Source organism: Channa argus, chromosome 8 (genome assembly GCF_033026475.1).
Source record: "Channa argus isolate prfri chromosome 8, Channa argus male v1.0, whole genome shotgun sequence".
Lineage (NCBI taxonomy): Eukaryota > Metazoa > Chordata > Actinopteri > Anabantiformes > Channidae > Channa > Channa argus.
This window is the reverse complement of record NC_090204.1, coordinates 7,506,149-7,532,809: the sequence shown is the minus strand read 5'-3', so window position 1 is coordinate 7,532,809 and position 26,661 is coordinate 7,506,149. Positions and strand designations below refer to the sequence as shown.

The following is a 26,661-nucleotide window of genomic DNA, read 5'->3' as shown; positions in this document are numbered from 1 at the left end:
AGCACCATGTAGACTTTGGCAGTTTGGGTTGTCCTATTGGGCTTTCCATATTTGATTTTCTGAGAATGGCAGGTCCTTTCTCACCTACAGTTTGACTGACACCAGTTTTTAATGAGCGGAGATGGTGTGAGGGCCATGTAGAACTTTGGATAAGGCATTGGTAACAGTGCTATATTTCTTGTACTTCAACCTAAAGATGAACTCAAGCCTGCACCAAGTCTTAAAAACACACAGCAATGCAGAATGGACAGAAGAGAATGTTCCAAGCCTGTTCTTCAGGGTTTCAAAGTCCTTCTGGCATTTTTGAGTCTCCTTGTATTTGGTACCCTTGTGCTGTAGTGGATTTACAGGCTAAGCACTATCTAGGAGAAGTTGGGGATGAACCAATGGTACCAAGAAAACTCGTCAAGGAACCGGTACTAAAGGTTCCTTCAGGCTAGCGAGTACTGCTCCTCTACTGCTAGTACTCCTCTACTGCTTTTGCTTTATCACCTACATACCTGCATCAGAGAAACTGTGTCCCAGAAACGTGAGGGAGGTTTGAAGGACATTAGACATTTTCATGTTGCCAGTCAACCTTGCCTCTCCGAGTTTCTGGAAAACAGCCCACAGATCCGTGAAGTGTTGTTCCCAAGATGATGGGAAGACAAGGATGTCATCCAGGTAGACAGGTGCTGCCTTTCAGCTTTCCCAGAGTTATCTCCATCGGCTTCTGAAACGTGGGTGGTGCATTCTTGAAGCCAAATGGCTTATTCTTAAACAGGTAGACATCTCTGTATGATCGTGATGAAGTTGAACTTTTATGGTGTCTATGAACAGATCATCACATACTTGGTATACTAAAAATCTGTTTTCAAATGGTGAACCATCCTTTGCCGTAGGCTTTAAAGTGGAACAGTGACGATGTCTTCTTCAGAGATATTCATGGCCAGTAATGAAAGATATCATATTTCCTATTTGGTTCCCATTGACCAGCAGAGGGAACTTTCTGCAAGATAATGTCTTGGCTGGAGAGTATAGGTTGTCCACTCCCTCCTGGCCAGCAATCTGTCCTGGTCCATTGAATGTGTTTTTTTGGTAACGGCCTTGTAGCTGGGCCTTTGCTTGTAGTCGATGTAGGTAGTGGAGTTTCCTTCAGTGTATACACCACGGGTTTATAAGATTCTTGAAGCCTTTAAAATCTGCATTGCAACTTTTAATATAGTGGTTTAGTGTCCCGATGCCAGAGTGCAAGTCAGACTCACAAAAAGTTCATTGTTTATTTTTTCACCAGCCAACTCTACAAAGTACACTTGCCCGAACACAGTCCCCGTTTACCCAGAATCTATTGACTAGAGCACTAACAAAATAACCACAAGCAAAAAGACACAACAAATAAAGATGTGCAATTCCCCACAGTGTATTTACAAATTGTAATGTGTAGTCTTACTTTTTAAAAGTTCTTTGAGGACTGTGACACACCAATCCGACACCAAGGAAGTAGTGCAGACGAAGTCCAACTGCTGCATTGACCCACGCTGACTTTGTCTAGACAAACAAGTGGCGCTGGCACACACCACACCATTTACTGATCTGAGCTGTATGTTGATGGATTAATGTAGAGGTTGAAATAATAATAAAGAAGGTTCCTGTGTTCACTGGATGAATTGCCAAAAAAAAGCACAATCTCAAGGTGGCTAGGAATTGGCAAAGTTTTGCTATCATAAGCCTGTGCCTCCTTTGGTAGTGAATGGGTCTGTGCCTTCTTTTTTTGGAATGACAGCATCGTTATTCGTAACTTGTGGGAGAGTGGTTTGTGAATATGAGGCAGGGGAGCATGTGGTTTATAGGAGCCAATTGCTGAATCTTTTACAAGTCAAGGAAAGAGCTGTAAGGAGGGTTTTAATGATCATGTGCTGTATTTGTCTTTCAAAGAGTTTCAAAAACAAGCTCAATACATATGACAGCAGGTATTAGTGCATCTAAACTAGAATTAATTATGTGTTGTTTGTACACAGAATCAGTTTGATTGTATTTGCATACATGCCTGGAGATACTTGCCTCATTCAAAGCTACTCTGATGAGGATTCCTGATCTTGATTACCTCAAGATGACAGCAACAGAACACACCAGGTGGCAACGCCCATCATGGGTGCTCACCGGCATTGTGGAATTGAGCTCAGAATGGGGCACACGGATATAAACAATACACTGAGGAAGAGTAAAATGACTGTAACAGCGGAAAGCAAGTGTAAAGAAATGAAGCAAGAGGGAGAAAGAGGAAGATTCATAGATGACACCATAAGAACACAATATTTGCATTCATACCCTGTGGTGACAATTAACATTATAGTGTCTCTGTGCTATAAAGAAGCTGACTGGTCTCTGACACTGCAGAGGATCAATACAAAATGTTACTTTGAATAGGAGTTAAATGCTTATAAGAAACCTTCACTACTTTTATATTTGTAAATATAGAAATATCACTAGATGCCAAGAAAGCAGGTATGTATCATCACAGAAAGTGGGGTACAGTAACATTCAAAATACCAAGTCAATGATATCGCTGCACATTCCTTCATAAGTTAGACATGACATAAAGAGTCACTGAGCTTCTTGTTGGCCAGATAGGAAAGGCTTGTGTGTATGTGTGTGTGTGAGAGAGAGAGAGAAAAGGATGGCCGGTGATGAAAGAAGAAACAAGAGATGGAACGACACAGAAGAAACACTGACGACCCCTAGGGTCAATGGGTGTGAGATCCATCTGTTCCTGGAGATCACACCCAAACACAAACTGTCTCTCTCACACACACACACACGCGCGCGCGCGCACACACACACACACACACACACACACACACACATACACAGCGCTTCAACCACCAGTGTCATAGTACACAGTGTTATCAGACAAGCATTTTTAGGTCTTCAATGTAAAACATCTATGTGCCAAAATTAACAGGTTCATTCTCAGCATATCAAGCATTTCTTGGCGATGACACCATCAGAAAACAGCATGAAGACAAATTATCCAGTTTGCTCAACAAAGATATGACGTTCCCTTCAAGAAATACAATAGGCTTTCTTACAAGCCAGTCCAAATTGTTGGCACCTTTTGGTCTTACAGTGGTAACCAGCAGTCGCAGAATAAGATCTTTAGGCTCAGTCACAGCGATGGGCTGATTTATAGGGTGATGATGTTATTGTCAGTCATTACTCTGTTTTATTCTCTTCAATCTGCCACCTCCATCATCCAAACCATTTGTTTTACAGCCAAATCATTTTTACTTTTTTATTTCGGTTATTTATTTTTTTCATCGACAATGAAGCTAATAACATTGTTACAACTAAGCAACTGGTGCTATGTAATAGTGGCACATGGCAAAAAGCTAATTTGCATCCCCTGTCCGTGGTTAGGCTTTTAGATAAAAACTAATGACAATTAAAAAAACATAAAAGTTGAAAACACAATAAAAGAGTTCAATAAACATTTTCAGTGTAATTCCAGTTAAACAACCCAAACTGTTCAGTGTGGACATCACTGTTGGTGTTTAGGCCATTGTTTCAGGTTTGTAGTAAAAAAATCAACAACTGTGACTTCTGATTCTAATTTTAAATTTACAGGTAAATGGTCATGCTCCATAAATGTGAACCTTTTAATGAGGATGACTGAGCCACGTAGTTCTGCACCTTCAAACTCCACAGTTCCCACTTACTGCCCCTCTGATCATTTCCCAAAGTTGTTAGCTAACCTTCTCCTCAAGCTGTTCCCAAAGTAATAATAACCTCTTTATCAAATACATGGTCTGTTTGGTCAGCACCATATGTCACATCCCTTTATTAAGTCCTCACCAGCACATCTGACCTACATTAATCCATCTGCACCATCACTTAAATATAACATACAAAATACAAATAAAAAAGTTTGAGTTCATCATCTCTCCTGGTTAAATTACAAATAGACCTAATACTGAGACAATTGTGTAATTGTCAGGAACTGTCATTAAAAATTGTCAGCTGAGGCTAAAATCTCCGAATCTTTAATCCTTGAGTGCGTTTACATGGACTTAAGTAACCAGGTTACAGTCGACTTTTTTGGGAAAGCTGATTTCTTAACTGTCAGAAAAGCTGTTTTCTTAAATCAGGGTGGGGGGAATTTTTAAATCTACATTTTTATATATCCACATTGATTCTTTTACACATCTGGTTTTTATGTGTATTGTTAATGTTTATTGTTTTACAATTAATCCTTATTTTTTCTTTTGTCTTAATTTAGTGTATTTTACTCTGTATTGCTGACACTTTAATTTTTCATTTTAAACATATGGGCTGATGTGCACTGATGACAAATTACAGACATCTTGTTTTCATCTTTTTTAAATTTATTTTCTGTTCTGTAACAATAGTGTTGTGTGTATGTGTCTGTTGTGCATTATTTACACATGTGAATTATTGTGTGTTTTGTAATTGTTCTGGTTTGTTTGTTCCATGTTTGCAGCTGTGCACAGATGTGTGCCGCTGACAAATTTGATGTCCAAGCTTGTAAGTAAGGTCAAAGTTGAAGCATTTTGAGAAATGCTGAGATAAAAGTATTGACTTCTGTGTATCACAGAAGAACTACTTAAACTGTGTTGGAGTTTTAAACAACACAACACATGCATTTTAGAAATCTATTTAGCAAGGTTTTCAAGAATTGAATTTATCTAAAATCATCGAGAATTTCACAAATCACGGAGAACGTCTATGATATATGATATATCAGTAAAACCATAATAACACCTTCAATATGTCCTTTAACAGTGCAGAATATACAGACATATGTGATATAATCATACAGTGGCATATATTCTTTAAGCCTTTGAGTTCAAGTGGTTAATTGAGCAAATTAAATAGCTATTAAACCATTAAAAAATCCTAAATGCTTTTCATAATGATTATGCACTTATTATGCAGTGCAATGACTGGTTTTCATGCAGCTTGAGTACTTGATCCAGAGAGTGTTCTTTTCTTGCCAGCAACTTTTTTGGAGAAAATCCATCTTAATGGTCTGTCTATCAGCAGATGGTCAGAAACTACCTGCCAGTAAGAATAGACATCTGAGAGGAGTAATAATCAAGAGAGAAAGAATCAAGAGAATGGCTAAAGAATAAACTACATGATGCACTTAAAGCTGAGTGAAAACAGCCTCTTTCTTCCCTTCTGCTTTCTGTACAGTGACGTGTCTCATGGGTTTTACTAGAGAGGATTTAATTGAGGCCGGTTTCTATGTGTGTGTGTCTGTGCATGCATGTGCAGACTCAACTTTAAATACAATCCCATTCCCCATCTGCCTGCAAATAACACACCTCTGGGCTCCATGGGGAATGTCTGTTTTATACTCTTCTGTTTGCAGTTACTGTTCTTCTGAACACCTTTGCACATTGATGTGGTTGCTTATGCATGCCTTTAGCCTCAAGAAAAGATTCAAACATGGCCAAGCATTTTGCTTACCACCATCTTGTTAAGTGAGACCCAGCAGTCAGATGGAAAGTCCTGCAGCATGGGAACCAGGAACTGGAGACAGCCATCCCAGTGACACAGCAGTAGCATCATCCCAATCAGGTTGAATATTCGCATGACAGCACTGGCCATGTCATAGGTCATGTGGAAGATCTGTTTGGAGGAGAAGACAGGAGCAAAGAGAAGGTAGCTTGTGATTCACTCTATACTTTAAATGCAACCTTTTCAGGATATAACTTATCAATCATTTAAGCTGTTTGAAGTGCATATTTGCACGTGAATTTTAATGCTGAAGTTGCTACGGTCAACATATATATACATTATACCAAATTACAGTTTGGTTAAAGAATGTGAAACCGTTTGGTAAAAAGCAGCTCATTGTTCAAGTATCCAACCCTGACTTCTATTATTTTGGCATTTGTCATCACTCTTATAGCAGCATGTAGTTATTATCAGCAAAAACATTCCAAAAGCCCACTGGACACTATCTGCTGAGCACCAAATAGCAAAAACTAGATAATGAAAATAATGGAGCATTCAGCATCTAAAGAGCCAGAAATTTCCCTCAGGAGTTGGTGGAGAACAGTTTTCTATTAGCTTAAAAAGACATTTTAACATTTTGCTTCCATTTCCCAAGAGACCAAAAAAATCACTTACTGTTATATGTCCATACACTTATTATTCTTCAGCTGGACTACTATTCTTTTTAAAAATCAGTATATGCAAAACATGAGCATGTACTTATGGCCACCTGGCTAATGGAATTCCATTATTTACTATCTTTTAGCTCAGTTTTTATTGCTATCTAGAAATCAAATTCGTTAGCATGCTGTTTTGCGCTTGGCAAATATTGTAAAGGAGCGTTTTTTTAGGAGAGGGCTGGAGTCGTTAGGCGAAAGTCGGGGTATATGCTGGACAAGTCGCCAGTCTATGTCAGGACCAACAAACACAGACATACACAGACAAACAACCATTCACGCTCACATTCACAGCAATTTAGAGTCACCATTTAACCTAACAGGCATGTGTTTGGACTGTGAGAGGAAACCAGAGTACCTGGAGGAAACACACACAAACACAATGGGAACATGCAAGCTCCACACAGAAAGGCCACAGACAGCTGATAGATTTGAACCACGGACAGTCTAGCTGTGAGGCAGTGGTGCTAACCACTCTATCACTCTGCCGCCCAACTGATGTTAATTACATTTAAATTTTACAAGGCACCAAATGAGTACTGAGATGAGCTGTTGGACCATGAAATGCAGTTGTCACTTTACACACACAAGAGGCCCAGGCCGCCCTCTTTCTGTTGTTTCTTAGTCCTCCTCGCCTCAAGTAAGTAGGCTCATTTGTGTGGAGCTGGTGTTGTGGCCACAGCCTTGTAAACACCGCTCACTGCAATTTTGCTGGCAATTGGCCAAACATTGTTACTCCCATGTGTGCATGTGCATGCGTGCTGGTGTGTAGAAGTGCTGTGAAATCCTGGTTTAGCTGGGCTAACTGGATGCTTCGCTAAATCATGAGCAGAAGCACATTTCCCACTTGGGACAAGAAAGTTGTCCTAAAAGGGAAGTAGGCCAGACACTGATGCCCTTAAGTCACAGTTCTCACTTGCATATGTAAACCTGCTGTCTTACTAAACCCCAGGGTGTAAATGTTTCCTGTTAGTTACGGTGCCGCACAAGAACACCAACCAGTATAACATGCCCCTCCCGTCAAGCATACCACACTCTCGTATAAGTTTGGCTTCAATATCTCTGTCCCTTTTATTAAGCATAATCTGCCTTTTAGTTGATCTGACATATATTTATTATTTGTGATAAAGGCTCTAGGGCACCAATTTTGTCAATTCTGTTTGCTGCATTCAGCACATCCTCTTTATCCACTACAAGTCTACATATAGTCAGCATTTAACTGTTTTATCTACTTGGTAGATTTCATACTCTTTGAACGTTTGTCAAATACACCTTAAGTTTCATCTCTACTCTGGTTTTGTTAAAATTGCTACTTGTTTCTTCTTTGAGTAAAATGGCTACTGGCCTTAGCTAATTTGAAAAAGGAGAGGGAAGCACACTGCGAGGCCCTGCCCTGTGATTAGGAAACATTCCCCTTTGTGATTAATGATTGTCCAGGACTAATGTTCCCCCTGACACCAGAACACTACCTGGCCATGTGTCACTGTCAGCCCACAATCTGGGTCAAGGCACATTGCTGTGACCACAACTAACAGCCTGAAACACAGAGATAAAACATTTTCTACTCTCTGGTTTACACGGCCAAATACACAGAGATAAAAGATTATTCAAATTCATAAAGATTATTCAAATGACAAAACTAATCAAAGAGATGACTAATTAATCCAATCATGAGACCAAATTTTCCCTAAATCAGCGATGAGCCTCAGTGGGATTTACAGTCTATACAACAATAAAATCCTCTGTCCTTAAATGCTCAATCAGATAATAAAAAATCTCCAACAATTTTAATGGGGAAGATTTGAAAGAAACTTCAGGAAGAGCAGCAGAGGTGACACACAACAAAAATGTAACCCAAAGGACTATTTTTATTATAAATCTCCACCCTCGTACATACATTTTTACCTAACATCATCATCCATCTCATGAAAATAGTTATCCTCTGGGCATGGCAGCAAGTGAAGAGCCTTGATACAAGCCTCACGCATCAGGAAACTACTCAAGTATTCCCAGCACTGCTTATCTCTACATGTGCGTCAGCTATGCTGCAAATACACACACACCAATCTAATCTAAGATCATAAGATCACAATTTCATGCTGTTAACCTGCTCATTCTTCAATTATTTTGAGCCGAGCTGCTGTCCGTTCTTCTCTTTTTGGTTGGCCTACAGCTGAGCTAAACTGTGAAATCAGCACAACACTAAGATGATCTTTCAGGAAACCCCACAGCAGTGAGCTGAGCTAAGCTGAGACAAGCTGAGCTGGGCAGAGGGGGAAAGACATCCAACCACATTCAGAACGAGCTGAGCAGTGCAGAGCTCAACTGAACTAAGCGGATCAGGGCAGGGCTGAGTCAAAGCAAAGGAGCACTTGGTCGTGTGTGTTTAAGTCAGTAATTAGAGGTCAAGGTAACGGCAGTACCAGTAATTAGAGCTGAAATTACCACTATGCAATCAGAAGAGCAGTGGTTATTTTCACTGTAAGGGAACCCACACATTTGGCTCATAGATCCTTAGTTGATATACAAGGAAGCATACACATAGTAGGTCAGGTTAATTGTGTTCATGAAGCAGCATATGGGTGGATGATGAATGATAATGCATCTCTCTATAGACAAACACTATTTCCTGATGTGCAATGTAATCAGTGCATAAGCTGCTCTTTCAGTATCCATTTACAATGCTTTAATGCTTCAATTGGTTTAAACGCTAAAGGTAAACAATTATCCAAATGTGGAAAAGCTATCTCTTGTTATGAGACGGAAAGAAAATGTCGCACTGATTGGCCAAAATTAATTTCTCTTATTAACTGCTTCCGTGCACTGGTTCACAATGAGGTATCAGATATTATGCAACATGATAAAACCTTGAGAAGTAATTATACAAAGGAGGGTGTTTTAGATACTCAAAGAGAATTACGGCACTAGAATCTAATATTGCATTATTAATCAGAACAAAGGCAGACTGACTTAGTCTCCAAAGTGCAGCTTCATTCTAAGACACAACATCGATGACAATCACTATGTCTCTGAAGGCTTTGATCTGCATCAGAAGTGATGCTGATGAGCATCTTTTTCTTAGACCTCAATATTTATCTGCATAATTCAAATAAAGGCATATTCTCTTGTAAAAGCCTTCTCACAGTCTGCGCATTCCATCACAGATAATAGCAATCCTGCATCACTGCATCCTGTCTGTCTTCAGTGATGCCTCATTACGTAAAAGTAAATGTTGAAGAAATGCCTAAAATATTTTTGGCAAAAGCGTCACACAGTATGTTACAAAGCCTGATTGATGCTGGCATTTTGAGGCTGAAAACAACATCAATATTTGTGAGTTTACCTTTCCAATATTTAAAAAAAGCATTGAATAAGGAAGAATTATGACAAAAATTTAGGCAGCGCATTTCACCGTTGTCCCATCAGAGTCCTTTAAGTAGAATGTTTGGCATTATTGCGTCGTGTTTGTATAATAATCCAGTATCAGTCAGGGTACACTTATTCATAGCTGTTACTCATGGCTTAGAATATTATGACAGCTATCACTGCACACAGTCTAAAACGGAGGTGTCCCCTGTTGAAACTGTGTGTCTCTCTTAGTGAGTGTTTCTGATGTCACTGGCAGGATTTTCTAAAATTCCTTAACATGAGTTAGGTCCATATTCTAGGCTGGTCTTAAACCCATTTGAGGTGTAATTATGGAGATTTGTTAATCTCAAACCACTTTAAGATAGCGGTGAAAGCCACACCCTAGACCCTCACTCTTTGGGGTGATATATCACAAAGACTGAAACCTGTCCTACCTCCTCCCACTGGTGGATATAACGGATGAGTCTGGACAGCCTCAGCAGGCGCAGCAGACTGAGGATCTTTGTGAAGCGGACAATACGGAGAGCCCGGGCTGTTTTGTACACCTCTGAATCGATCCCTTTCTCCACAATGAGGAAGATATAATCCACAGGTATTGAAGACACAAAGTCTACGACAAACCAGCTTTTCAGGTACTTCCTCTTGATCTTGTTGGGGTCGAGTATGATCTCAGTGTTGTCCTCGAACACGATGCCCGTCCTGAAGTTGAGGACCAGGTCCATGAGAAAGAAGGTATCAGACACCACATTGAAGATGATCCAAGGTGCGGTGGTCTCCTCCTTAAAGAAAGTGATGCCCACAGGGATGATGATCAGGTTGCCCACCATAAACATCAGCATGGTGAAGTCCCAGTAGAACCTGGCATGGTGAGAACAGAGGAGTGGAGCAGTGGAGAAAACATGGTCAGAATAGAAGTAGGTGTCTGTTCAGTCCCTCACATGCAAACACAAACGGTACAAATGTACTCAAAAACAGCACCACCTCAAACACAGGTACATCTGATTAATCCTTTTGGTGGGACAAAGGACAAGGTCAAAGCAAGGACACAAATGCAGGCACACAAATGAACATAGCCACATTGAACAATCATCACAGCTACAGCTTTGCTGTCCATTCACTGTTCTCATTGGTTAGTTGTGAAATGCATTTTTGTCCAAAGTACAAAAACCATATGTATCTGTAGTTTAGAGTTTTATGCAGTAATGTAATTGGTTGATTAATAAGTTGGTTGACGAAAGATAATGTGAGGATTTGGTGCTTTTCTTTGTTTTGAGAGAGATGAGATTAACTGAATATCTTTAAAGTGTTGGTCAGATAACATATTTGAGCCTATTTGAAGACTTTACATTTGGCTTTAGGGATTTGTAATTTGTAATTGGTTTTTCATAGAACAAAAAATTAACTGAGAAAAAAATTAGCAAATGAATTGCTAATGAGAAGTAGGAGGCTGTATAGTACAGGGAGGAACAGACAGAGGTGAGTTGCTGAGTCATGAATGTAGTACTGTTTGACTGTCACTGGAAATAATAACCACTGATCAATATTATAATGAAGATAATTTGAATTTCAAAATCTGAATCCAGAGCAGGTAGTAGGTCACATCGCAGGGTTAATCTTCAGTGTTCCTGTTTTCCACTTGAGATAAGAGGGAGCTGTCCTTGGTGCTGAAACAGGTGCTCAGACGCACCCTGACTCAACGGCGGAACTTTTTCAACATCACGTTAAATTGAGGAACTAATGTGTTGTTGTTCCTTTAATCCTAAAGTGTGGATTTCATGTCATGGGGAAGTGATGTGTTTATCAACAGAAGCACGGTTTGTCTGGAGACCCACATTAGTTTACTTCAAAGTGATCCTCTCTTATTATTATCAATATCTTTGTCAGCCCCTAATTGTCGAATATTAGCTTACATATGATCAGATCATATGATCATATGATCTGTTACGATTTATCAACATCTTTCAGCTTTCATTAAGGGTCAAATTATCTCCTATATACATACATACACACATATGTGTGCGTGTGAATATTCATTTATATATTATTTATATATATATATCGTTTTATTTGATTTGATTTCTGAATCTCCATAGAACCCAAAAGACACCATACGCTCTGTATCACCCATGCAAACAAACTCTTGTGATCAACCTTTAAGTCAGTCTGACCCATACCTGAAGTCGCTGTACGGGTGGATGATCCAATTACCCGCTGATTTTACGCGCTGCTGCTCTTTCTCCACTGCCTTCTGGCTTCCAAACATGCGCAAGGAGAATTTGTTAACTCCGGGCTGCAGCATGGAACTAAACTGGCGCTGCATGTATGTCTGATTCCCCCTGGAGTCTCCATCGTCCGGCACTATCTGAGAGCCCTCCTCAGCTTTGGTGAACGTGATAGAATTTCTCGACTGTTGACTCGGAGTCTGCCCTTTACTAGCTGGAGCATTGGAAAAGGAAACTCTGGAGTCCTTTTTCTCCATCGCCCCCGTTACCTTGACCTCGGACCCCGGCACTTGTGCCACGGACCCAGCGGAAGTGATGGAGCCGTCCATGCTTGCAGTCTGCCTCTTGCCGTCTTCAGCTGCTACGGCTACATCTGCCTGTTTCTCCTGCCTCGAGATGAGAGAAGAGAGACTCCCTGAACTAGTCGGGTCCCTTCTACAGTCTCCGTTTTTGTTGCATATCATTCTGATGGCTCGCTCTGAGAGTGCGTCCCCTCCACTACTGTGGTCCGGCTCTGAGCCTCCTCCACCACTACCAGCATCCCTCTGGCGTAACAGACAGGAGGATGTGCTGCCACTGGCATTGAAAGGCGTGGGGTCTTCGTCTTGCAATAGGCAGTGCTCACTGTTGTTGGAGTTTTTGCGCGCAATGGACGCGGCTCCGCCTCCCGGCGTACATTTTTTCATCTTGGTTCCTCCGCTGCTCCCGTGATTCTCGTATCCCGTCAAGCTGGCTACTTGAGGCAGGCGAAGCTGCTGGAATTTGGGCTCATCCTCGCCGTCCTCCGTCTCGTCCATAGTGGTAGGCAGACAAACAGCCAGCCACTCCCGTACCTTGAACCTGGCGAGACTGGGCGGTGGCGGAGGAAGGCGTGTAGTGTTCATAGCAGCAACAGTCCTCTGTTTTCCATTCACACCACTTTAGGATGACAGCGCACCGGTGGCGTTGCTATGGCTGCAACCTGGCTGCTGTTATTGTGTGTGAGTTTGTGTGTGGAGCATCACCAATGGGCTGCACCGCTAGACCTTATTTATGCCCTAAGTCAGAGCATAAATAAGCTCATAGGGTGCGAACCTTAGGACAGTGGTGTCAAATAAAGGTCACATGAAACCAAGTTTTAGTTTTTTATAACTTTTATGCCACCAACAAGACAATCCAGTGAAATGGCTATTACAGAGGGCATCAGCCAATAATGCGTGCTGCCATGGTCAAATGAACAAGAAGTGTTAGGCCTACTTTATTTAGGCTTCCCTGACTACACTGAGAGGCTATGACAACAACCAGTCTGTTGCTTTACGTTGTTTACAATGTGCCCAAATGGTCAGGGCTCCTTCGCTTGGTGAAAAGGCTCCATCTAGTGGAAAAAGTATTGCACAATCCCAAGCTTCTTGTCAATAGGGGGTTACACCGATCACAATATTAACACGACCTGATGGTTTCAAAATGAAATGTAATTGTTCTTACAAACTAATAAATGTTGTTGTATCATTAATCGCCCCGTCAGCACACAAAGTAGTTAAAAACATCTCGACCTTTATCAACAGTGATCTTTGAACCTTTTTTTTATTATTATTACAGTGCATGCTTTGTCATAGTGGTCACTATCAGTACCATTTTAAATTTAAATTTCTTTTTGTTTTTGGAGTACCATTTCTTTTGTACTCTAAGTAAAATCATAACTTAAAAAAAAAATCAGCTAAGTACTTTTTATTAACGGATTTAAAGTGGTACTTGTGAAAAAAGAATGTAAGTCAATATTTGTACTTTTCCTTGAATATTAAGTATGTGAACTTCTATCAACTCTGAACACAGTGTATCACATTTTGCTGTGTAGCTGCAGGGTGCTAAGAATGGCCATACTTGTGTTTCATGTCCTCTATGACATTAAGACCATGGGTCATAATGGCGTGACCTATTTGTGTGTGATGCCATTTGTAACAAGTTCTAGACCAGGGGTCACCAACCTTTTTGAAACTGAGAGCTATTTCTTGGGTAACGATTAATGTGAAGGGCTACCAGTTTAATATCAACTTTTGAAATAACACATTTGCTCAATTTACCGTTAATTATATGTTATTATTAATAATTAATAAAATTAATGATATTCATCTATGTGAAGACATGGATCATGTTAATGATTTCTCACAATAACTACCAAATGTGATTTAAAAAAGAATAGCAACAAAAAATTAGATGCAGCTCATTGGTAAGTGGCACTACAGTGAGCTATTTTTAGAAAAGGCCCGTGGGCCATGTGGTCCTTGCGGGCTACCTGGTGCCCATGGGCACCATGTTGGTGACCCCTGTTCTAGACTCTAGCGTGTCTTAAAAAAATATGCACTCTGTATTTGCTGCAGTCCTCATTAAAATAAAGCCATAAGGTTTTTATTCAGGCATTGACAACATGGAAAGTTTGCTCAATTTAGAAGTCAACATCAAGTCTCCTTTTCAAACTAAGAGGGGAAATGAGATAAGTCACATTCACAGTTCGTATAACTGTTTCACAACTCAGGCTTTGTTATTTATCCTGTCATGTTATGAAACTGGAATTTCTGCAAGGTAAAGAAAACTTGATACAAAGTACAGGCCAGGACATAATATGGGATACTTGTGACATTTATGCCTGAATTAAATATTTTATATAAATATACCTTTTTTTGGCCTCACATCACTGTAAGCCCAACACCTAGCTGCATGGTTCTTGATTTCTTAAAGCTTAATATATAGTATTATATATATATATATATATACTATAGTAAACAGCCTTTAGTGGAAGATTAACAATACTTTAAATGGCTGTAAGAGAACACATATGTACAGTTCAAACTTTCTTTTTTCATGTCTGTGGTCCCTCCTCTTCCTCACACTGGCGATCTGAGGCTCCCTTCCCAGTATAACTGATGGGGCAAAGTCTAAGCAAAGATGAAAGATGCAGGGGTAGTCATTTGAGTGAAGTCTTTTAAAATTTAACTTTTAAAAACCTTGTACCAAAGACAAAACAACTAGGAGATAATCTGAGAGCAAAGTGACTGATAGCGAAAGCAATCACTCAAGCTAAAATTTGTAATGTATTTTTGCTTAGAACTAAGGGGAACTTTGATAGAAAAACTGATTAAAAGGGCACCTGTTCTGACGGACAGACCTGCACCATAAACACTTTAATGCGGGGCAGACTTTGAAAAAGTCCTCAGGCATTTAACTGTCACTGAGCAAATCCTTTAAACAAAGACATTCTTAGGCTCAGATCCCAAGTTATTGATAGCTACAGAGGTGATAAACACTTGGATGTTGATTTGTTTACTGCAACACTACAAACAAGACCTTTTGTGCAGCCATTTGGGTGTCAGCGTAAACAAAAGAACTCTTCTTTTGAGTAAAAATCAATGAAATAAACAGACACAAAATCTTCTCTTTATTCAGTTTGTGCAAGTTGTACAAGAGTTGGCAGTCCAGGTATCTGGAAGGTACAACAATTTACACAATTCTGGCTAAGTCTTTATTTGTGGAACTCTGACAAGGTAACAGCCAATCACAAGACTATTCAGATTAAATGGAACATATGGCTTCTGAATCATCTACACAGTAAAAAGGGAATAGAGACAAGACTCCAACAATGGCACAAAATATTTTATCTCAGATCACATCAAGTGAAAAAAAAAAAAAAAAAATCTTAGTATTAAATGTTTAACTGCAGCGTTAAATATCAGTGCATGGTATTAAAACTAAAATCCAAAGAAAATGCATCTCTTGCACTTGGTCCTTTATAGAATTTACCTGTGGATGTGACATAGGCAACAAAACAGTGGTGACTGTTGAATTTAAAATGTGAATATTAAAAATGAAATAAAGCATGACTTGAAGGACAAAAGCTTTCCTATTTAAAAAAAAAAAAAAAAAAAAAAAAGTTTTCTTAAAGATGCAAAAACCTAGTAAGCTTTCAAAGTTATTTCTGTATTAAAAAGGTGTCTGATCTAAATCTTGTAACCATTAATTAAAAAGCATAATGACAAATGCTTGTTAAGGCAAAGTATAAAACTCTGCTTATACAAGTTTGTCGTGGTATAGGGACAAATCTAACATTTAGGTCGACGAACACTCCAGTCATCTCATATAACTGCCTCGACTTTATCTGGATCAAACATTTTAAAAACCTTGTGTTGCTTTGATGATTGGAGATTTTTAAATCAAAGTCTGTGAGGTCAGTGTAGGACTATAATCTAAAAAAACCAAACAAAAAACCCCTAAGCATTCCTCATGTGAACAGTCTAAGGATTTTACATTGAACACTTTGCTAAAACAGCATTTTAACTCATGCAATATTTGCAACTCAGTCTCAAGCAGAAATTACACACCATTATCTGGGTGCACAATGTGGAGAAGGATCTAGGAGAAAACTAAACCATAGCAAACCAGTCAATTTGTTAACATTAACACCCAAGCACAAAAAGTTATTTAAAATTGCAGGGTGCACAGTATCATGTGCCACACAACCACTAAATCCTGGGCTGCCATCTGCACATCTGTCTAAGAAGAAGGGGGGAAAAAAAAAGAAGAGAAGAACAAGAAAACTTTAACGTCATAGTATTTTACACGCTGGACTTAAGTCTCCAAACATAAAATGAATGGTAAAAAGTATTTAAGAAAAGACCACTAATGAATAGTTGTATCCTGTGATATACGCACCTCAATCAGATTCTAGTTTGAATTTCTTTGCCTCACATTCTTGTCTTTGTGGTTAGCAGTAGAGTTGCTCTTCCTGAAAAACAACATTAATTTATAACCAAACAAAATGCAAGGCGACAAAAATACTAAAGTACTAAGCTGCTGACAGTACTTACAGAGGAGCAGATCCTGAGTCATCATCTGGACAGCAGTCAATGATCAATGAAGAAAGCAAACAAGAACAAGAGTCAGTTTCTAGCAGAATACATGTCTGAGGGCTGTTAATAATACATGCCCCATTCCCACAAATGAAGGTAGCAAAGGTTATATCTGACATCTGGCAACTGGATTCCCATGAAATCAAACTAATCAAAGTGAAACATGTCGACCTAAATAAAATTTCTGACACTGATACAACAAATTATCAAAGAATTCTACAATTGTGGAATTGTGTTCTAAAATGATACATTAAAACATGTCAATGTAGAATCTCGTATCTGACAATTGCCATTCAAGAACATTTTATACAGTGTCCAGAGTGACCCCCTTGGCATCACAGAGGCTCATGCAATACAAGCAGTGGCCGTGTTAGGTAGAAAAAAGCAAATATCTCGTAACCAGTAAAGATAACACACATCTTGGCAACACCAGAGCAAGAGCATGTATTCACAAAGTAAGGCAAAGAGCAGCCTATCACTGTGGCCAAATGGTGAATGAGATCTATGGTAAATGTTATACTGATCTGGAGAAGAGCGTCGCCTGTCATTTCTCATGCATAAAGTACAAGATGCAGAAGACATGCAGACAGAACGCAAACCTCTTTCAACCTATCCAAAGTCATGTCAACCATCACACTTTTATGACTCATTTGACTCTTTCATTGGCTCAAGTGTGACAAAATAAAAGCCCAAGAAGAGAAGTAGAAACATTTGAAGCTTGCTCAGCATTCAGAATGGAGGGCCAGTGAAAGAGTGACCAAATCTTTAAGCATGTTACTCTTAAAAGTGGTGACTATGAAAGCGTTTAATTCAGGCTCCCATAGCAACCCTCCCTCCACACGGTCATACCAGCCCAACCACTTCAGTCTGACATGCAGTTTTGTTCACTTACCAAAATGCAAAATCAGCAGCAAACAGAGAAGTAAAAATGTAAATAAAAAAAGTCTCTATCTCAGATTGTTTGCACACAGGTGAAAGCTAATTTGCTTCATTTTAAAAATGCAAATAAAAAGATAATAAAGGCACATTTTAATGCATGCATCCTACAGACCTTCCTACTATACATTTACACCTTTAGCCTTAATAGTTCCAGCTTGTAAGGGGAATAAATCATCTCATGGTTCAGTAAACTGTCAATGTGAAGCATTTTGCCCTGTTAGTAGTAATAACTTAAACTACACTCTTACAACAGGTCTAAATAAAAACTAGTTTCAAAATAGTGTTAAAGAAATGTGACTTGGCTTGTGCTTGACTGAAAAATGCAGAGTTGTGCCTGATACTTAACTTTTTCCTAAGCCAGAATTTCTTTGCCTGACTTTGATCTGAACATTGCTTAAAAGTGGACTTGATACATAATTGTGCAGGCAGCATGTAGTACATACCGTCATTGACCTCATCAGGCTTTCTCCTCTTCTCATAGATGAAGATGATTGTCACCAGGATGATTACCTCTGCCACAATGCCAAGGAACGGCCAAAGAGCGGCCAAGCGACTGCGGACACGTAGGTGTATCTTATCAGTGTTAGTGCCAAGCTCATTGGTTCCAGAACAGATGTATTCTCCAATGTCTTTCTGAATGCTCAGGTCATTGATGGTCAACATTGTCTTGTTAGGAGTGCTCTTGATCTCATATTTATTGCCAGTGCCGTTCATTATGGGGTCCTATATGAGTAACAGTTATAAATAAATTTCAAAAAAAAGTAGACATTTTCAATTGACAAAGCATCACAGTATTAATTGTGATCAACATTTGCAGGTTATAGCTACAAGTACATTAAAATGATCAAAATGACAAAGTTCAGAGACATACAGTTTTGCCATCTTCCAGTTTGAACCACGTCCAGTCCGTAGGCAATGGATAGCCATGGCTAAGACAAGTCAACACAGCTATGTCATTTTCATTGCCATGCTCAGAGTGCTTGTAGGCAAGAACATGGGGAAGTGCTACAAGAAAAAGCAAAACACATTCAAAATAAAACGCAAGTTGTCAATGCCCTGCAATGGAGAAAAAGGCACTTTCATATAAGAACCTAAAAGCAAGAATCAGTTTCCAACATTTGTGTGATTGTTTTTGGTGAAGGACATCAAAGATCATTTGTTTATTTACGAACATTTGAACATTAACACTAAAAACCTCTCATACCTTCACATGCCGCAAACTCACTCCCAATATATAAGAAGGTGCTGAAAACAGAACTTTTCTGCACGTTCCTATGGAGGCACTTGCATCTCATGAAATGTAAACACTTTTCTGATATGCTTTGATGTCTTCTCCTTGACAAAGATTTTTCCCTTGCCTTGTACGTCACTTGTAAGTCGCTTTGGATAAAAGCGTCTGCTAAATGACTCAATGTAAATGTAATAAAATAAAAGTAACTGATGTGATATTCATTAATGAACTTACTTTTGACTTCAATTGTCTGCTTCAACTCTCTATCAGCCAGGAACACACATTCATATTTTCCACCGGAAGTTTCAATGATCTTGTCCAAACTATTCAGAGAAGAGAATTCAGGATATGAGAAACCCTTGCAACATTAGTTGATAACAATCAGGTTCATCTTTCAATGTGAACCCATTAATCCAGCATGCAGTAGGGAACAATGTTTCACCAATCATTAGTTGCTGTAATGGCTTAATAATTTTCTAAATTATCCAAGTAGAAAATCTACCATAAAACCCTGTTTATGCTCAATAGTTGAGGGTAAAAATAAAGCTTCTTGTGCATGCAACAAGTATTTCCACTAGTAATCACAGTCCCACTATTGTTTGAAGCTGCTGTCCCATACAGTCCTGCCTGCTCTCTAATAGGGAATTAAGGTCAGGGCAAATGAGCACAGTGCTAGGGGGTGCTTATTCTTGCTGCCATGACTACAGGCAAAGCTGCATGGCCCATCTCTCTGCAAATCAAGATCAGTGAATGCCTGGTACCCCTAGCTCTGCTTGGTAATGGAGGCAGCTAATGAGGGGAGGAATCACAGTAAGCAGAGTTTAAAGTTAGCGAAATAAATGCAAAGCAAAGAGAAGATTGCCTTCTTCTACGCAAAAAAAAAAAAAAAAAAAAAAAAAAAAGGGTTGCATGTGTTTTATATCAATAATGCTTTTTTTCAGCTCTTTAGAGACCCAAAACAAAATGGGCATTGCTGTCTTATACTGAACCCTACAAGACCACAATGCACAGTACTGCTTATTAATGACTTGCAACATTCAAAACATAAAAATTAGTTGTGTTTTACCAGTTACTGGGAAACTGCAAATGAAAAGTCAAGGACAATGGACGTTTATATTACAATCAAAGGATTGGCACCATAATCGTACCATCATAGCAGCAGATCAGATCTGCCTTCATGACAAAATTTAGTAGGTGCAACTACTTACTCCAAGACCGTGTATGGATTTGAATCAGTCTTCTTGGTCCTGTCAATGACTTTGCCATTATGCATCCAGTGGGATCCCTTGATGTGAATGGCAGAACTTGTCAAGTTGCATCTGAGCACAGCAGAAGTCTGGTTGATTACCTCAGAAGGGTCAGTAAGGATTTCTGGGGCTTAGGATGAACAGAGGAGGAGATAAAAATTAGTCTACCATTTTTTAAGTGTAAAAAATTCAGCTCTAAGCAACACTTTTCATTATACATAAATGGCCATTTTAAAAACAGCCTTATATTGAATTCCTGATCAAACATTTGCCCTGAAACCTATGATTGTGACCGAATAAGTCCTTAAGATATAAGTCTTATTTACATCGACACTCAACAGTTGCCCACACAAAATTGAGTGGCTACAACCCAATTCCCTCATTTGATTGTTCTGCACTTCATCCTGATTTATGCATTAATACGCTTCTGAATACTGAAGGTCAGAAGTGACTGATCAGAGTACAATCTAAAAGACATTTCCAAATTTGTTAAAATCTTTATTCATTGTTTAAACTGTCTCCAGCTAGCTAATGACTAAGCTGATTGCTGAGCAATGATCTGACACTGCTCCAGTGAAGGAAGCCTAAAGACTCTAAAAATATATTTCCTTGTATTATTCTTGTCTTTGCATCTTTCCTTATGTCTTCAGCAGAGCGACTAAAAACGCAAAGAAACAAAACAAGAGAAGCACAGATGTTAATTGAGGGAATTTGGATGCAATCAATAATTTGGCGATTGTGGGGACTCCATGTACAAAATAGTCCCATAACCTGAAATCCCAGTCATTGATGTGCAAAAATAATGGAACATAAGAGTTCATTGCACTGCACTTTTCTCAGTTGTTTGGCAGCCAGGGTGTAGATGTGGATTGGAATATGAGGATGTTTTTGTTAAAGCAATTGTTGAGTATTGAAAGGTTTAGTGAAAATAGGAACTTTCAAGTGCTTTGAATTTTACCCCCTACTTAGCAATCTTAAAAAGAAAACAAAACCATTTTCAAAAATAAAATAAATAAAACATTTATATAGAAAGACCAAAAAAATAAAACAAGTTCTGTGCAAATACAGTGAACATTCCAAAATGGTAGAAAGACCTCCCCCAACTGGGAAGACCTGTCCCACCAACAGTAGAAAGCAGGGCAGTATAGGAGTTGTATTGGAAATCTAACAGTTATAGCACTCTACTAAAGCTCACAGGAAAAATTTTAATTAAGACATGCAGAAGAAGCAACAAGAGGGACAAAAATGGCTTGTAGCTCCACTGTCAATTGCATGAAAGTGTCATTCAGGTAAAGAAACTGGCCAATTCTTCTGAAGTGACAAAAAATGAATACTGGAGCACAAGGCAGAAAGATGCCCCATGGCTGGGAATCCATTTTTAGCAATTAGTTGCAGTCTTCTGTGCCTGCAGTTCAGTAGACTAAGCCCCCAAAACAGTCTACAAGCATAAGAAAAATGGGTAGTGCCAGCATTAGTATCAAATAGGAAAAATGCTATAAAAATGATAGTGAGCAACACTATTCAAGAAATCTGACACCCCTTTTTGATTTGATTGATTAGATGATATCAATATTAGCTCACACATACAATAACTTTATTAAAAAAACAATTTGGAAATTTCTAACCTTATGACCAGTATTATATGGAAAAGAAACTAACTTTGTACATACACCTTGATACAAGGAAAAAAAGGCATCAGATTGAAGACAAAATCTGTGTCAGTATTAGGGAATGCCCAAGCATGCTTCATAAAACAGGTTTGTATTCTACAAACTAACAACCTTGAATCTTTGGGAGAAAGAAGAGGGAGAGTGTATACTGGGTGTATACTGGGTAAAGCAGTGTGGAGAGGGTATTGGACCAGGAAGCATGGGAGTGTAACAGGAGCCGAATGTCCAAGGCCTAACTAATGAGGTGGTAACAACCAAGCTACTTTGACTGGGGTATCCTTGTGCTTCCTCTGTCACTCACTTTCAATTACAATAACATTTGCCTGTGAGCGGATCCACTTGATTTTGGGCGTCTTCTTCAGTTCATTGCGGTCAGGGTCGTTGGAAGCACGGCATTCATATGTGCCTGAGTCGTTGAGGGTGAGGCTAGTGAGGTGAATGGTGCTAGTGGCATGAGCTATATATGTGGCATTTATTTGCACACGGTCACCCCGTGCCCCATCAAACAGCTGGGTGAAGGTCTCGTTGGGCTCCTCACCCTCTACAAACCACCACTGCACCTCAGGGATGGGGTTCCCTATCACCTCGCAATGCAGTTCTGCAATGTCATTGGTCAGCTTCATCTGAGAGAGGGGAGACTTGATAAAACCAGCTGAGCACCGTTTACAGTCAGCCCAGCAGACAGATTAAGAAATTTTAAATGTGATGGGTTTCAGGCAAACCAGGTTATTTAATGAATTAGTGATAAAGGGAGTGACGAAAGAAAAAGGAAAGAGAAAAAAAACAAAAGTTAATAAACAAATATGAGATGAAAATGTAAGATTAAAACAGAAAAGATCAAAGATCAGAGTAACAGCTGGAAAATATTTTGATCAAATGTGTTCATCTGACCCCTTAAGAAAAACAATGCACAGTAAAAATGATATTAAGGACCACCTCATGTCACAACTATATTACTGTAACACTAGTTTAGCAATAAATCTTACATTGAAGAACAATGTTTAGATTTATAACAAGACCATTTAAAAAATGTGTTAAAACAATCCTGCCAAGTCCAGGTGAAGGAACTGAGTTATTGGTTTCGTGACTCTACAAAGTTTTCCCAGCAGCCACTGATTTAGCTTTGGTTATACAATTTAAACCAAAATACTGTAAACACTATAGTATGTAATCCTACACAAACATGCTTGAAAATGTGGGGTTGGCCAATCTAAAGCAATGCTGGATGATCTCATGTTGCACAAAAAAAGTGAATCAAATCTGCTGCACAACTTATCCACCAGTGACTGTGATGAATGTAACCTAATGCACACACCACTGCCTGCAAAATGATACATAATGGCAATTTGTTTACTTCTTCAAATATTTGTTGCCTTTCCAGTATTGCAGCTGTTCACATTCCAAGGAGGCAGAATAGATTATTTTAGCTACTCAAGGGTCAGAGCTAGTCATTTAAGTGGGTGAAGGAGAGAACAATATTCTCATGCTACAGGCCAGAGCACAGCAAGTAACTTCTCCTCTCAAACAATCCATAACCAACACGTAGCGTACTGGGCTCATGGCCCCTAGCAACGTTATGTAGAGCTTTCATTTCTATGACACATTTCTATTCAACCATATATAAATAAACTCTAACATCAGGGGGAAATATATAAAACCAATCACTCACTACACCTGACATGACATTAATAAGGATTCATTTTGCTTTGGGGATTAACAATTTTTAATCAAACGGATCATGCAATGATAAGTGGAAAACCAAGCCCCCAGTCTCTACATGTCCACAAGTAACATTTTTAGCTTAGAATAGCTTCACGCTATTAGCAAAGGTCACCTTGACTGCACATACTCTATGAAAGTTCAAAATTAAATATAGTCTTAGCCCCAGTCCGTACTGTCACTACAGGCAATGCATTGCCTATAAACCTTTGCTCCACAACATGAACCTATTCCATTTGCTTAGACCCTTTTAAAAAGAACAAATTTCATAGCCTGTGTTCTGAATTTTAATAAACAATCTAAATAGACTGTCTGCTAACACAAGTTGAAAAATAATTACTTTTACTATACAGGGAGAGAGAACCAATGCTTTCTCTTTTTCTTACAAGGTATGCCTGCACATTTCAATCAAAGATTTGCTGAAAGTAAACAACTTAGGGAATAATTTACTCAGCCTTCTGAAAAGTTTACACTATTTTAGAAGTATGTTGAAATTTTCATGCCGAACAGGAAAAGCTAGTGTAACGTCTTTTTCAACAGAATATGGATGTCAGTAGTTCCCACCCAATGAAGTAACATAAAGAGATGTGATTGAAAAAAGGTCACCTCAGTTGAATTTTGGAAAAAACAAAACAAATGCTGGTGGCTTATTTCTGCCAACTTCAGCTCACTTGAATATCTTAAATGTGATCCGATTTGATTTTCCCTTAACCAAGTAGACCAATTCATTTAATATAGTCCTTCTGCTGTGGTGGATCAGCACAGAAAGAGGTCAACTCCCACACTGCTGTGGCTTTGACCACAGGCTTTTGTCATAAACTGATAATTTAGGTGAGAGCAGGTTAAGCAGCTATAGTCTCAAAATGGTGGTCAATATCAATGTAGTCTTTGCAACACTATTTACCAATTCACTGTGAATTAAAAAAACAATAATTAAATAATTAAAAATAAGTCTTGACATATTTGAAATAAATATATTTTCAGATAAACTCCAGTTCAGGCTCGTGATTAGTTATCTGCCATTATAGTGGCAAACAAACATGACACAGCCAACAGACCAGGCCTGATCACTAAGGCCATGGAATTAAGTGTATTGATACAATTTAGCCTTTTTAGAGTCTAACGTTAGACAGTTGCCGCTTAGGTCGACAAACCTATAGGAGATAACGTGTTTAGTTGCACGTAATTTGGTAACGTGACAACAGGAAGCGAGAGAAAGCGCATATGGCGATTAAGCATGAATTTAGGGTTACCGACTATCACGTCTTGTTAAATCAAAGTCTAATAATCCGAGTTTCAAGCATTAGGTTATTAATTCTAGCGTCACGAGCAGGAGCTCTGGTTCTTGAAGGTTGTGAATAAAGACATACTAGATAACTATGCCGATTACCCACATAATGGATATGGAAAACATGGCGTAGATCAGGATGGGCAAATATCTACGTTAGGTGAAGTGAATTACTCTTTGTTAACGTTAATATTAATATTGAACAACTGCGACTTGGCTAACGTTATTGAAAACTAACGTTATATTAGCTACCATCCATTCTAAATTAACACTAGAGCTCACGTGACCAATTACATACACAACATTTGCCAACGACGAAAACTCGCCTTAGTAAAATAGGGACAAACCAATCGTTTGGGCAATATCACAGTCAATGATAAGGCATAGTGACGATACGGCCTGGTTACTGCTACCGAAAATTAGCTAGAGGTCTCAGTAACGTTAGCATTGCCACCAGTTGTTACAGCTAACGTGAATACGTGACCATTTGATGCTGAATATGGGCTTTTAAATGTTTTATTCGTCGCAGCTGTGAAGGGATATACTACAAAGACAATCACAATTGTAACGTTAAAAAAAGTCAGGTCGAAAATAAATGTTTAGGTCTTTGTAGTCAGGTCAAAGTCTACATTTTTACCAAACATGGCGGACTAAAAATTCTTACCTGTGTATGCAGTGGCTCGCCAACAGACCAAAAGAAGGGCACTGACAGCCCAAATAACATTCATGGTTAATAATCTTGTATTTACTAAATCGCCGACGAAATCCCAAAACTAATTACTGAGGGCAGATTTTTTTTTTTTTTCTCTCTTCCTCTTTCGAACTTCCAGCAGACGAATGTGCCAATGGAGTCAATCGTCCTCTACTTGGACCTCACGTATCCGCACATATAAGCACGTATGCGTGACGTATGTCCACGGGCGTGGTCTAAATTAAAAAGGCCGTAAGCCTTTCCAAACTTTGCTTACCTATAGTTAATAGCGTGGCAATTTAAGCCACAAGCCAACACAAATTTAAGTGCTTAAATTTATTTAGAATATACCACTGTCTTGACAAAGTATGCACAAAACGATAATGAAGTAAAAAATGACGTCCTAAGGATTACCTTTGCCTTAGCCTTTGAAATCACAATGACAACTTTCAGTGGTAGTGCATTTCTTATTTGTACAATCACCGAATTAACAAAGGCTTCGTCTCAGCCATTACAATATAATAAAGGTAAATTAACCTGTGCACTGCCAAGAAGTAGTTTTAGGAATGGTTTGTAATGTACAGTACAAAAATGGATTTGTGAGATTTCACCTTCAATTGAAATACCTAGTTTCACCTACAGAAAACTAAGTCACAAAATAAATAAATAAGTGGATGTTGACCCTATATTAAAAGAAATGTGAATTATGAACGGGATATTGCACTCCATACATCATTGCAAAAGTATAGGTTCTGTTTTGAATCTGAAACTCAAAAAAAAGGTACACAGACATGACACTGTTGCAATTTGTATGAAACAAGCTTATACTCTAAATCTTTGTGCAGTTAAGTAAAACTAAAATAGACACATGACGAAGGTACAATAAAAAATAATAAAACATCAAATGAGAAGATTACATTTGAACAAGTATGACAGAAAATCCTCATGTAAGGTAACAAAATGGTCAGCTCACTTTAGTGTGTAAACAGGGTGCTAAATCCTTGGAAAACTACAAAGTCAAGTACAAACTATGAACATGATGCAGCAATTGCACATTGTAAAGGCAGTCTCATCGGCACAAATCAAGTGTATTAATTTGTTTTCCAGCTCGATCTGCTGTAAGTTTTGTCCAAAAGAACAATACTCTCAGATCAAAAGCCTTTGAACCTAAAGCTCAGAGGAGAAGATAAGTACAATGTGAAGGAAATACACCCATATAACTAAACAAT

The 26,661-nt window shown here is 38.8% G+C and overlaps 2 protein-coding genes across 2 annotated transcripts in view; both read right to left on the bottom strand.

Annotated features, from left to right (window-relative positions):
* The window catches only part of hcn2b (hyperpolarization activated cyclic nucleotide-gated potassium channel 2b), a 46,317-nt gene extending 31,309 nt beyond the window's left edge, over window positions 1-15,008 (bottom strand). The window contains exons 1-3 of the mRNA XM_067514624.1: window positions 11,720-15,008; window positions 9,980-10,403; window positions 5,470-5,631 (exon numbers count right to left, since the gene is read on the bottom strand). Of these exons, the coding sequence (XP_067370725.1) occupies window positions 5,470-5,631; window positions 9,980-10,403; window positions 11,720-12,651 (1,518 nt within the window). The 5' untranslated portion in view covers window positions 12,652-15,008. The remainder of the gene's footprint in view (window positions 1-5,469; window positions 5,632-9,979; window positions 10,404-11,719) is intronic.
* Window positions 15,009-15,156: 148 nt separating this feature from the next.
* On the bottom strand, window positions 15,157-25,620 carry bsg (basigin). The gene is made up of 9 exons (XM_067514626.1): window positions 25,406-25,620; window positions 22,036-22,386; window positions 20,026-20,194; window positions 19,052-19,140; window positions 18,458-18,591; window positions 18,030-18,309; window positions 16,606-16,630; window positions 16,451-16,523; window positions 15,157-16,291 (listed from the first exon to the last, which is right to left on the bottom strand). Exons 1-8 carry the CDS (start codon window positions 25,467-25,469, stop codon window positions 16,463-16,465), a joined length of 1,173 nt encoding a protein of 390 aa, XP_067370727.1. The 5' UTR covers window positions 25,470-25,620; the 3' UTR covers window positions 15,157-16,291; window positions 16,451-16,462.
* Between the last annotated feature and the right edge of the window lie 1,041 nt (window positions 25,621-26,661).

What these genes read in the sequence shown, in the direction of transcription:
- bsg (XM_067514626.1), bottom strand. Translation starts at nt 25,469, where the DNA reads ATGAATGTTATTTGGGCTGTCAGTGCCCTTCTTTTGGTCTGTTGGCGA. An exon ending in AATCCATACACGGTCTTGGA is followed by an intron (nt 19,141 to 20,025) that starts GTAAGTAGTTGC and finishes TTCTCTGAATAG; the next exon opens with TTTGGACAAGATCATTGAAA. An exon ending in AACTGGAAGATGGCAAAACT is followed by an intron (nt 18,310 to 18,457) that starts GTATGTCTCTGA and finishes TTACTCATATAG; the next exon opens with GACCCCATAATGAACGGCAC.